This window comes from Ursus maritimus, unplaced genomic scaffold (genome assembly GCF_017311325.1).
Source record: "Ursus maritimus isolate PB19 unplaced genomic scaffold, ASM1731132v1 scaffold_17, whole genome shotgun sequence".
In the NCBI taxonomy this organism is placed as follows: Eukaryota; Metazoa; Chordata; class Mammalia; order Carnivora; family Ursidae; genus Ursus; species Ursus maritimus.
This window is the reverse complement of record NW_024424119.1, coordinates 27,457,704-27,471,042: the sequence shown is the minus strand read 5'-3', so window position 1 is coordinate 27,471,042 and position 13,339 is coordinate 27,457,704. Positions and strand designations below refer to the sequence as shown.

The following is a 13,339-nucleotide window of genomic DNA, read 5'->3' as shown; positions in this document are numbered from 1 at the left end:
ACTGAGGGCCAGAAGGGGCGTGACCCGCCTGGAAAAGCGGCCGGTGCTAGGCATTCAGCATTTGCTCCTGGGGCAACCCATCCTATGAGGCATTTGGGGTAACCCCTTGTCCAGGATGGGGGAAGGGGGCTTAGAGAAGTCACTGTACAAAGCAGAGCTGAGATTCCCCGACCCATGTGTGTGAGGCTAAGATCCACGGTCCATGGGGTCTGGGTGTGGGAGGAGAAAGCTGAGACCCAGGACAAACTATCTCAGCAGGAAGGAGCAGGGTGGGTGAGCATGACCTTAGCTTTGGAATTAAAATCCCTGAATGCACTGTCCACAGGACAAAGCAGCCCAGAAATGCAACAGGTCTCAATGACACCTGCCATTCCTCAGGGCCCCCACACGTGCAGTGCTTTCTAGTCATTTCTCATGTAGTCCTCACTGCAGCCTTACCAGCGAGGAAGATTGCAGGGCCTGGCTGACCCTCCAGAGGTGGGTCTTTCAACCTTGTCAATCAGATGCCCGTGGGAGCCCAGGTGTTCTGACTACAGGAAATGCTGATGGCTCTGGCTTCTTGGTCACTTGACCCCAGGACTTGGTTCATGCTGCTGTTGATCTATTCCTACCTTGGGCTCCTCATCCTGAGGCCCTGCCCTGGGTGAAGGAACACATAAATTGGCTGGCTTTGGCTGGCTGAATTTTCAAGAAGGGGACAAGGCAGAGATGCCAATGGTGAGTTGGGGACCCTAGTCATCTGAGGGCGGCAGAGCCTGGCAGGTTACAAACACATCTTTCTTCCTGCCACAAGCCACAGGGAGTTGTCCTCTGGATCTGTGTCCAGGGCAGAGCTGGCTTTGTCTATCTGTCCCAGGAAGCAAACACAGCACAATGCGAGCACCCTCCATGAGATGTGTCTTTCCTAAAACACTCTCCTGTGAGGGCTAAGAGTTCCTGACTGATCTGGTTATTGGGATAATGGGTGGTCCTAGGCTAAACCCTGGGGAAGAGGGGACCCTTGGGAGGCACAGGTAACTCTCAGGTCAGCTGAGAAGGGGCTTAGACCCTGTGGGCACCAGAGTCACAGGCAGGCTGCAAGACCATCCTCCTGGCAAGTGGGGGTAGCATCGACAGGCCCCCGCCATCTGTGCCTCTGGACCCCTGCACTGGACATCAGCACAGGGGCTAGAGAACACTGACTCCAGTCTGGGCTTGGGTGGCCAGTGGGTTTGCCCCTCTGGAGGTAGTTAAGGGTACTGAGGGTCAGAAGCCTGCGATTTCCCTAGGAAAAGTCAAAGGTAGGTCAGGGCAGAGACCTTTACCTAGCATTAGGTCAATCTCTGCCCCAAGGCAGGTGAAAGGGAAAGCAAAGGCAGGTGGAGAAAGACCGACTTCCCCTTCAGAGTCCAGACCAGAGAAGGGTTTGTGGCTTGTGCGGAGCTTGCAGAGCGAAGGGAAGCTCAGCTCCGGCTACATTCTCCCCAGCGTCCCGGTGAGGTAGATGCAGCCTCTCCTCTTCCTTTTCTTTCCTTTTCCGGAATTGAGGAGTCTGAGCTCAGGGAGCTAAATGGCATGCTCAGGAATCTCAAGTTCAACTTCTAAGCGTGGAGGTTCAGAGGGAACTCCCGGTCTTCCGGCCCCAATACCATATGCGCCCATCTCAGGGAATGGCCCCTCGGCCGTCCACGCAAGCACTCCAGCCACAGACCCAGGACTCTCAGGAGCCCTCTCCTCCCATCCAATCCACTACCTAGTCTGGTGGGTTCTGCCTCCAAAATATACGTGAAGTACCCTACTCTCTGTCTTGCAGCCCCACCAGGCCTCCCTGCCTCTTCTAGCAGCTCCCTACATTCTGCACACAGCAGCCAGAAGGCCTTCAAAAGGCAAATCAGTTGCTCACTTCAGTAGTCCAAAATCCTGACTGCGGTCCGCAGGCCTCTCCTAGCCTCATCTCCTACCCCTCTCCCCCCAAGCCCCCGCCAGGCCCACTGACTTCTTCAGCCTTCTGGAGTGGACCAAGCCCCTCCTGCCTCAGAGCCTTGCCCCATGCCTCCCTCCCCTCATCCTCTGGTCTCAGCTGAGGCCCCTCCTCAGGGGCTTTCCTGACCTCTGTGCCACCGCTCGTCCTCTGGGTCAGAGTCTTCCCACCTTTGGGGGGCCTTGCTTATTTATTTACTATCAAGGCCTCAAGTTCCAGGAGGATGGGTTCCCATACCCAGTACCTGGTCCTAGGCACTCAATCATTACTGAGGAGGAGGAAGAGGAAGGGAGGGAGCAGCACAGTCCTGCAAAATAGGGGCTATTACCTCTCTCTTTCTGAGGAGGCACCTGGGACTTCATTCCTACCTGGCACTCCTCTCACACCCAGTGAGATCTTCCTGAGTTTTTGAAGACTCTGACAAGCCACCCCCAGTGGGTGGCAGTGCAGTGTGGACCCCAGGACCTACCTGTAGAGAACAGGGTTTTCCGTGACCCAGTCATTGGGTAGGCTGTGAGCCCACTTCTGCTGCCGGGGAGACATCATCTCCCCTTCAGGAATATCCATCTTCTTCATCAAGGGCTTCCTGCCATTCTTGGGGGTCATAGACCGTTCCAAGGCACGCTTCCTGGACGCCGCCAGAGAGCGGAGCAGCTGCGCCTGAATCCACAAAAGATCCCAGTGGGGGGTCAGAGCAGTAGGCTCCCCAGCACCACAGCCTGACCACGCAGTCTTATAAGGTCAAGGGGGAACTTGCCAACAGGAAGGCACTTTGCAGGGAGGCCTTCAACCCCAGGGTATGAACCATGCACTCCCCCAAAATATTCAGCCATCTAGAACTGTATCTCTTAAGAAATCTTAATGAGGGCCAAGATGCTTATCCCAGCATCTTTCATAATCACAAGGAATTAGAAAAATGGGACTGTCCAATTATAGGAGACTGGTTGAGTAAACTTGGTATGTTGCTTCAATGGAATGTTAGGCATTTATTAAGAAAGAGGCTTACAAAGGATTTTTTATGACACAGGGAAATGCTTATGAGAAACCATAAAACATATCAATTAAAAGCATAAATTATAAATTATAACTAAAATTATACCATGTGATCTCAAAATTTTTAACTCACAGAAAAATGACCTGGAGAAAGTGTGCTAAATGTTAAGAATTGTGTGATGCTTCCAGGCAGCAGGGTCATGGGAGTCATTTGTTTCTTTGGTTTCCTTATACTTGTATAATTTCCAAGCCTTCTACAGAAAGGATTATTCAGGGCTCAAAGTAGGAACGCAAATCCCTTTTAAATAAGCAGTACAGTAAGATATTGTTCTTGTCTGTGCAGTTTTCATACACACAAGGCAATTCCAGCAACCTGTATGGTTGTCAAGAGAGCATTACTTTAATACATGAGGGGAAGTCCTAGATTCACAACTAGGCAGCCTCTCAACATCCCGAAGTACCCGGATACCCCTTGGCATGGGGAAGGTCAGTGTGAAACTGTTAACAGGGGAAAAGCAGGTTTCAAAACACTGGTATAGAATCAAACCCATTTTTAAATAGAAAAAATTAAAAATTCTTTTGTGCATAGAAAAAGGTCCCAAGACATCCATTGGTTAATTCTGGCTATTTCTGAATAATTTAAGTTTAAATTTAATTTAATTTAATTAACATTTTAATGTAAGTTTTTTAATTTTCAAGAACAGACGTTCTAATTTTGTATTCCTAAGTTTTAAGAACCAATAAGAATTATTTTTAGGGGCGCCTGGGTGGCACAGCGGTTGAGCGTCTGCCTTCGGCTCAGGGCGTGATCCCGGTGATCTGGGATTGAGCCCCACATCAGGCTCTTCTGCTATGAGCCTGCTTCTTCCTCTCCCACTCCCCCTGCTTGTGTTCCCTCTCTCGCTGGCTGTCTCTATCTCTGTCGAATAAATAAATAAAATCTTTAAATAAAAAAAAATAATTATTTTTAAAATCGAAGCAATTTCAAAGCCTTGTTTCATTGGATTCCCAGGCAAAGAAGCCTTCAGAGGGAGGAAGTTTGGGGAGGAGAGGGAAGTGGGTAACAGAGGGACACACCTACCTCAGCCTCAAAGATCTGCTGGTAGAGTTTCCCGCTGGGAACCTGGGTCACCTTCCCCACTGAGGACATCTTGACTTGGCCGCTGGCTGAACGCCCCTGTTGGGAATTCATTGTCCAGGAATCCTGTTTGGGCTTTGGTCTCCGTTCCGACCGAGGTTGAGAAGTTGACGCTCCCACCCCCAGGACAAGTCCTCCGCCTAGGACAAGGCCCACCCAGGCAACCTGGTTGGGGTTGGACCCACCTGTGGGACCCACCCTGCTGCTCTGGGAAAAGCATGGGGCCCCTCTCAGGCATCAGGGTTTTTATTTTAAACAAAAAGAGGAGAGGGACAAAGAAGCAAAAAGGAAACAAACCTCAGGCAAGAACAGAACTCACGGACCGCGCAGGGTGCAAATCCGAAAGGGACTTTGGGGGCAAAGAATAATAATAAATGGTTATTGTTTTGTGCTTCACTCTCCCAAGCTCTCCTGGGAAAAATCAACGTGCCCAAGGTGTCAACCTGGATTTCAACCTGGCCTTGAACCCCCAATCTGGAGCTGAACACGGTTCAAGGACCCCTGACTCCCTCCTCTGCCACTCCCCGCCAAGAGTGGACACAGAGACAGAGTAGTGGAGGGAGGGAGCAGTCTGACTCTAGCCATGCTAATTAGGCACCTACTGTATCCTGAGAAGACCCAGCAGGCTCTTCTCACGCCACCAGCCCCGCCAGCCTACGGGGGGGGGGAGGAGCAGTCCCTGGCCATCCCCTCCAAGCCCGGCCGATGGAGGGAGGTCCTGCGCCCAGAAGCCCAACGCCCCACCTGCAAGAAGGCACCACTCAAGTCAGCCAGGGCCCTTCAGGCTCAACTGCAACTGGACGCACTTGGTCTCCAAGGCAACGCAGAGGGGCAGGAACCCCGCTGGCCCCGCCCCCACTTCCTTTCCGAGGTGGGAGGAGATTGCCCCTAGCAACGGGAGCGCCCCACCCGGAGCGGTGAAATTTAGGAACCCATTCTCTCGCTACCGGTTTCTCCTCGGTGCAAGGGGGAGCCTCAGGTCTGTCAGGAGCGTCCAGAGCAGCGCACTAACTGTTCTGAAAACTCAAAGAGACAGGAGATCAACTCCGAGCCATGGTAGTCAAGAAAATCCATCCCATCTTCTTTGCTTGGTTAAAACCAACCTCTGCTGTGCCGAGAATCAGCACAGTGCTGGGCTCTAAGTAGGAAGCTGAGCCCACCTCTAAGAAAGACCGTCTCTTTCTCGGATTATGTGGTTGAAGGCTCCGAATTCAGGCCTCAGGCTTGTATGGAATTATGATAAAAAGACGATTTTCTAGGACTTGGAGTTCCATTCGTCCTCCCCACCACTGCCACATAACCCTCCTAAAATACCGCTCAGACCTGCCCTCTCTCCGGCTCAGAAGTCCCCCCCTGCACCCAACTCGGCAGCCCCTGCCAAATCCAACTCCCCGTCCTGGACGACCACAGAGGCTCCCCCGTCTGGTTCCCACCTTGCCCCTCCCTGCTCGCTGTGCTTCCCCCACTCTTCCTGCATAGGCCCCCTGCCCCCCTGCCCCCCCACCCCGGCCTTCCTCATCCTGCTCCTCTGCTGGCAGCCTTCCGTCTACACACATCCCAGAGCCAGCCAGCCTTCCACTACCAGGGACAAGTGTCCCAGACACTCACGCCCCCGCCCCCGTCCCCTCTCCTCTCTCTGGGTGTGCCTGCATGCTGGCTGCTGGCAAATACAGGAGAGCAGAACATGGAGAGTAGGTGTTTCCTGAAGGGCAGGTTATGTCTCACTAATTTTGATTCGGCTTCGCTTGCCCTTCGCACAGTGTCTTGCACAAGATTCAGACACAGTGAATGCTCCCTGGGTAAATGCATGACTACGTGGAATGTCCCGGTCTGACCCTCCTAGATTTGTCTCTTTCCCGCACAGCCAGCCAGAGCCCTGCGTGGCCAGAGCTGACACTACTTGCGGTTATCACTGAGCCTAGCTGAGGCTTTCTCATATATTCAGGGTCCCCAGCTCCCCGGAAAATCCCTCCACTCAGCAGAGATCTCTGTTCCAATTGCTAGTAAATGCACCCTAGGACAACTTCCTACAATAAGTGATCATTCCATCCAGACTAGTTTCAGAAATTAAGAAACAGTGAGTAGAAAACCCTTTTATTACCCTTCTTTGGCACTGGGTTTTATTAACAAGGTGAAATATTGTAACAAAAGGTTGGACTAATTTTAGCGGGAAGAAAAGGAAAGTGTAGATAACTGCGGGAAGGGGTGAAAACCACAGTAAAAACTAGGAAATGTGGGAGCATCTGGATGGCTCAGTCGGTTAAGCATCCGACTCTTGATTTCAGCTGGGGTCATGATCTCAAGGTCATGGAATTGAGCCCTGTGTCGGGCTCCATGATGGGCATGGAGTCTGCTTAGGATTCTCTCTCTCCCTCTCCCCACTCCACCCCCCTCAAATAGGAAATGTGGAGGAATGATTTGAAGTCATCTATACTCTGTCTTGTCCCAGGACACCCTGCTGGCTTGGCTCTTGCATATCAGAAACAGTGTTTTCCCTTTCCAGATGTTTTCTGGATTCTAGTTTCTGGCACATCTATAATCTGGCTGTTCTTTATTTTTTATATATATGGATATAAATAGGTAGGCATAGATATATCATGCACAGTGTTTTGTTCTGAGAAAGCAACAAACTTATTGTAGAAAATAGAAAAATATTCCAGGGGGAACGTAAAAATAACCCATAGTCTCAGCACTGAAAATTTACCTCCCTTAAGTCCTGAGTCTGGGCCTTTGTGTTTGAGTTTGGATCAAACATGGGAATTGTGTTTGGCTTTTGGATGCCATTTGCTTTACCCTTCCAGCTCTGCAATGTGGTAGCCGTAAGACTAACCAGCCGGAGGTCACCTGGTTAGTCCCTGTCCCATGTTAGAGGTGAGCAGCAAGCGAGAGACAAGGAATGGTCCTTAGTGGAGCCAAGCCTTTGGACTCTTTTTCTGCACCTCACCGTCCTATCTTCCCCCTCAGTCTTCACCTTGAAAATGTCTCCCTTTTTTTTTTAATTTTTAATTTTTTTATTTTTAAGCAATCTCTATACCCAACGTGGGGCTCAAACTCACAACCCTGAGATCAAGAGTCACATGCTCTACTGACCGAGTCCACCATGCACCCCGGAAATGTTTCTTGACTAGAGTGTCATCCTTTTCCTTCCTCTTCCACTGGTCATTGTCCATCTTCTCCACAGCCCACAGAATGAAGACCAAAAAGGACCAACAAGAGCTAATATTTATCGAGAGGATTTAATCCCCTTAATAATTATAGGCAGGGTAGCATAATAAGCTTATTTTACAGATGAAGAAACTGAAGATCAGAGAGTGACTAATTTGGCCAAGGTCTCCAAGATGGAAAGAGGTTAGATCCAGGATATGAATCAAGATCATGTAATTCCAGAGTCTTGGACTAAACGCTCTGCCATCTGGCCTTGGTACTAACCAGAAGAAAATTCTGGATCAAACTGATTGGATTTGCATGTTGAAGCATAGCATACATACCGAAAAGTGTAAGTGTATACAGTTTAATAAATTACCCAAAGGAACACTCCTGGTAACCAGTACCCCCAAGAAATAGAACGTTACCAACTCTCCAGGAGCCCCTTCATCTACCCATCCCAAGTTACTGCCCTCTCTTTTCCAAGGATAACAAATATTCTCAATTCTGAATTAGTTTTGCTTGTTTTTGAACTTCATTTAAATGGAATCATACAGAACGTACTCCTTTATGTCAGACTTCTTTCATTATGTTTGTAAAGTTCCAAACATTTTTGAATGTGGGCGTAAGTTCATTTTTATTTCTGTATAGCACCCCATTATTTTAAAAATGCCCATTTTATTTATTCTTTCTATTACTGATGCACATTCAGGTTGTTTCCAGTTTGGAAAATTAGCAAATCAGGCTGCTCTGACCATTCTTTAGCATGGTGAACATATATAGGCATTTCTACTGGGTATTTACCAAACTGTGGAATTTTGGGGTCATAGAGTACATGTAAGTCCATCTTTAGCAGATACTACCACAGTTTTTGCAAGTGGTTGTGTGTGTTTATGCCTCGACAGCGCATAAGAGTTCCAGTTGCTCCACATCCTCATTGACATTTGGCATCATCAGTGTTTTTTATTATAGCCACTCTGGTGTATGTGTGGTGGTGTTTCATTGTGGTTTTAATTTGAATTTTCCTGGTGAGTAATGATGTTGTGTAACCTTTTATATACTTTTTGGCCATTTGGTTGTATTTCTATGAAATATCTGGTCAAATCTTTTGCCCATTTTTTCTGGTAGATTGTCTCTCTTATTAATTCATAGGAGTCAGTTACATATCTTACCTGATGCTCTTTCCCAGATAAGTATATGACAAGTGCTTATTCCCATTCTGTTCTAGCCTTCTAACTTTCTGGAAGGCAAAGAGAAATTCTTAATAAGGTCCAATTTACTAATTTTTGTCTTTATAGTTAATGTAGTTTATGTCCTAAGAAATCTTTGCCTGCCCCCAGGTCATGAAAATATTCTCCTAAATTATCTACTACAAATGTTATTGTTTTAAGCTTACACATTTAGATTTAAAACCCACCTGGAATTGATTTTGTTTATGATGGGTGGGGGATGGGGTAGGAGTCAAGATTAATTTTGCTCCCATATGGATAACCAGTGACCCTGGGCCATTTACTGAAACTATATTCTCTCCATTGTTCTGTGTGCTTTTGTCATATACAAAATGTCTGTATGTACAGGTCTCAGCTGGACTCTATTGCTCCTTCTGTCTGTCCTTGCACTATTATAGTGCACTGCCCTGATTACTGTTGTTTTATACTAAGGCTTACCATCTGGTGGTGTAAGCCCTCCAACTTGGATCTTCTTTAAGATTGTCTTGACTATTCTTGGCCACTTGTATTTCTATTTTGAAACAATAGAAATTTTAAAAGAATGTAGTTAATATCCACCAGATATTTGCTGACATACGTTTACTGTGGCTGTATAAATCCATACATCAGTTTGGGGAGAAGCAACACCTTAATGATACGTAGCAAAACAAGCAAACACAGACAACAAAGACAAACACAAAACACCACCAAACTGACCAAAAAAATCCTAATAAAAGATTAAAAAATAATAAACTGGGAATGAATATTTGCAATTCATATTACAAAGAGGCTCACATCCCTCGTACCTAAAGAGCTCCTGGAAATTGATAAGACAAAGAACAGACACACTGTGGGAAATTTGGCCAAAGACATGAGTACACAGTTCATAGAAAAAGAAATATAAATAACCTTAAATATATGAAAAGAGGCTCAGGCTCAGTCCCAATATGACAAAATTGTGAAGTTAAAAAGTTTGACAATACATTCTAAAGCTAAAGGGGGAAAAATAGAAGAGTAATTCTTTCCTCCCCAGTGTCTCCAGGCCCACCAGGTCCAGCACCCTGTGGACCCACCTGATTGCATGGGGGTTCCCATGGGGCTCCAGAGGATTTGGGGTGCTCAGAGGTGGCAGGTGGGGGGATTACAAAGAACTCACCTGAGCAGAGCCATTGGTCCAGTGAGCAGGTGTGCATGGTGAGGTGGGCTCAGCTAGAGAAAGCAGAGCTTCCCCTCACAGCTCATTCTCCCCCCTTTTCCAGGAAAGCTGGATTTTCCTCACTGCATGCCATTCGCTGTCTGAAGAAGACATGGGGAGAAGTTTCCACGTGGGAGGACTCTCTCCATAGGAGCAGGGAGATGAGGAATCTCCCACAGGGCTGCACTGCCCCTTCTTTCAGCTGGGACCTTCTGGGAGGCAGCCAGACTTGAGGACAGGGACTGAGCTGGGGGCGGGGCCTCTAAGCCTCCCTGGAACCTGAGGCCACCAATTCTGCTTCAGGAATCCATTCCCTTCAATGTCAGAGATTGGGCTGAGCCAAACTGGAGGTTTTTGAGTGTTCGCTTTGTAACAACACATTCTATGTCCAGTTGGAACCAAAACTGGTCGAAAAAATGCTGCTTGGAAGAAATGAGAATGGAAGCCCCAACATGAAGACCAACATGAAAGCTCCCCTCCCCGGGCCCATGGAGTCCTTTGAGCTCAGTGGAAACCCTCATCTGGACAGTTTTGATCTTTTGGGTTCTCAAATAAAAAGTATTGGCACTCACACCCTTCCCATCAGTCCCCCAATATTCCTTCCTTCTTTTCTTTCTCTTCCCCTCAGGAAGAGCTCCCAGAAATTTCAAAAGCTTTGTAGCAAAGACAACTCACTGGGCAGGTAGAGTGGAGGCTAGAAGTCTGAAAACAGAGAAGGGGATGGGGAGGGGGACCAGGCGTGGTGTGGTTTATTTCTCACTTAAAGTATCTTTGAAAAATTCCAGTCTTGTCTACGTTAACAAAAAGAAGGAGCTGTTTGGTCTTTGAGCAGGTTGGGGGGGGGGGGCACCTTGCAGGGCAGAAGGCTCTGGTCATGGGATACAGTGGTGGCAGCTGGGCTGTTCCAGGAGGAGTTGCTGAGTTGGCAGAATTAGCAGTGTCTAGCTTCCATGCTGGTCCAGGCTGTTGGGGATCGGTGGGGGTTTCTTTCTTCCCTAAATAAGCCCAGCCTGTCCTCAGGAAGCCAGGACCCTGCTGCTCCTCCAGTACTCACCCCATCTCCAAGAGGAGGGCACCCTACCTGCACCAGAGTGGGAACTGCAGGAGAATCCCATGGGCCATGTGGACAAATGGCTGCCTAGCCTTGGGTGCAGATGGCCGAACCAGGGACAGGTAGGTGTGCATTCTGTGACTTCCTACTTTGCGCCTCAAGCACTACTGCTAATCACAGTCAGGAGTCTCGTCTGGGTGTCTCCTTGACCATGATATACGTCCTAGATACCTTCTAAGAGTCTGCGGAACTGACGGATTCTTGGTGGATCCTTCCTGAATGGAAGTCAGAAGCTTCAAAAAGAGGAAGCAAGGTGTTCCCACCCTGGGCCCTGGTTACCCCCTCCTGTCAGTCAGAGATGGCACCTCAGCAGCCCCCTTCTGCATAGATGAAGGAAGACTGCTGTGCAGGACAACGTCCTGAGAGGTACCTTGAAGAGGTGAAGCCGTTGGCACGGCCTCAGGCCCAGCCTGGGTGGCAGAAACTCCGGTGGGCTGGGGTAGGCAGGGGCCACTCAGCCAGGCTCCCAAGACCCCTGTCCCTCTTCATCCACAGCTCGGCCAGGCTGGGGGCCTGGACTCCCATTGCGAGCCCAGAGGACAGGTCAGTGGTGGGGCCAGGCTGGGGTAAAGCTAGGGCACAGCCTCGGGCTGGAGATGGGGGTGGCCTCTCCTCTGTAGGCCTCTGAGAAAATTACCGCCCCTCTTTGGGGCTCTGTCTCTTCATCTGGAAAATGGAAGGTGATGATCCTATGGTGCAGGCCTCACAGGGTGGTGACAAGGCTGAAGGATGGAAAGGAATGTGCTGGGGTGTGAGAGGAGAACAATGATGGGAGTAATATGATACTGAGTCCTCAGAGACCCTGTGAGGTAGGTGGAGTTCTCCTCACACTCTTCAGAGGAAACAGGCCCAGGGAGGCCAGGCCACACGCCCAAGTCCACATGTCAGGTGAGTATCGGAGCCAGGATTGTTCTAGAATCAGAGCACACTAGAAGACAGAGCAGCACTGGTAGCAACTGACTTAGGTCAGTTGTCCAGGGTATGAGGTTAGGGAATCTTGGGAGAAATGGAGTGAGGGGACAATGGCCTCACTGACCTTGTCCTTGACCCTGGCAGGAGGGGATCTCCAAGTTTGCCACCCTGAAGATGATCCCCCAGAGATCCCAGAAGAGGCAGCAGCAGCAGGTGAGGATGCCTTCTAAGAAGGGGCTCTTCCCCCCTAAACAGAGGCCTCCACGCCAAGGCCTTCCCCATCCAGCTCTGCCTCCTGTTGCCACAATACCAGAAATCCCCCATTAGAGGTGATAAGGACCCAGGATCACATACCCCGTAATTGCCAGAAGCAGGCCCTAGGAGGTGATTAGCAGGAGTCTGGTGTTCTTGGAGGGCGACAGGAGGAGAACAAAGGGAGGTCCACATGGCAACCCTGGGGCGGACGCTGAGGGTAAGGAGTTTCCAGGGGGCATTCCCTGGGAGCACCTGAGAGCCAGAGCTCATCCCCTCTCCCACCCCGATGGCACAGGGTGTTCCCCTTCCTTGGCATGTTTCTCACTGCCCCAGGGACCCCGGACCCTGCGATGCAGGATTATCTGGAGGTGAGAGAACCTGGGACAGGGCAGCAGGGCCAGGATGCCAGGGTTTGGGAGGAAAGAGCCCCCTCCTGAGTCCTAAGGTCACCGCACCTGGCAGGTCTCTCCTGAGCTGGGGTGTCATGCTCCTCTTAGGGATGCCTGAATGGAGGCACCATGTAAGCTGCATGTCCTGGTTCCCTGGCTGCCCGATGGCAAAGCTGCAGGAGTGTGACTCAGCCTCTCCTTCAGCAGATGCCCATGGAGGGGAGAGAGAGGTCGGGTTCCTCCAAGTCAGGCAACACATAAGCGGCTGGGCAGTCACTTCCTGCCTGAGACCTTAGTCTCCCTGTCTGTCATCAGAGTGGGTTGTGTTAGCCTGTCCCTGAGCTGCAGCTCTCACGTCCCCCCTTCTCTGGAGTCTGGAGCCCAGAGCCTGGCCTAGGTCCCAGTCGTGTTTTCTGTGCATGCCCTGCTCCCTGGAGGGCATCGGCGGTAGTGCAACCGCCCCAGGGGCGGGGAAGGGAGGCTAGTTATGGGCTGGGGGGCGGTTCTTTCTGAGGGACCCTGGCTGTCTGCCTCCCAGGCGAATCAGACCAACCTCTAGAAAAGGAACGAGGTGAACATCTGTGGCTCTCACTGCCGGGGGACCACTGGGGAGGGGGGTTGGAATTGAGCCCCCCCCCCCCCAGGCAGGACACTCCCTAGGAGTTTGAGAACAGAGTAGTGGGAGACCCATCAATTTCGTGGGTGGGGTAGGTCCAGCTTCCTAAGGAGGGGCTATTTACACCCACCTCTGAGAATAGGTAGGACCTGGATGTAAGTGGAGTGTTTCCATGTGTACAAAGACCCAGGACCGGCCTCCTGCCCTCTCCTCACCCCCACAATGTCCCTACAGCACCCCCTGTTCAGGCCCTGTCTGCATCTGTCCTTCCCTCTGGCCCTGGGAATACAAAGTAATGAGGGAGATTCAGCTGCTCCACATGGCTGCAAATCATCATGACCTTGAGCCCGAGGAGCAGCCCGAGGAGCAGGCTGAGGCCGGGTTCCAGGGTATGGAATGGCTCAGGGAGAATGGGAGG

The 13,339-nt window shown here is 50.2% G+C and overlaps 1 protein-coding gene across 1 annotated transcript in view; it reads right to left on the bottom strand.

The window, feature by feature from the left end:
• CCDC180 (coiled-coil domain containing 180) overlaps positions 1-4,889 on the bottom strand; it is a 59,601-nt gene extending 54,712 nt beyond the window's left edge. The window contains 4 exon segments of the mRNA XM_040631634.1: positions 2,430-2,620; positions 4,035-4,130; positions 4,389-4,440; positions 4,836-4,889. Of these exon segments, the coding sequence (XP_040487568.1) occupies positions 2,430-2,620; positions 4,035-4,103 (260 nt within the window). The 5' untranslated portion in view covers positions 4,104-4,130; positions 4,389-4,440; positions 4,836-4,889.
• Positions 4,890-13,339: the final 8,450 nt, after the last annotated feature.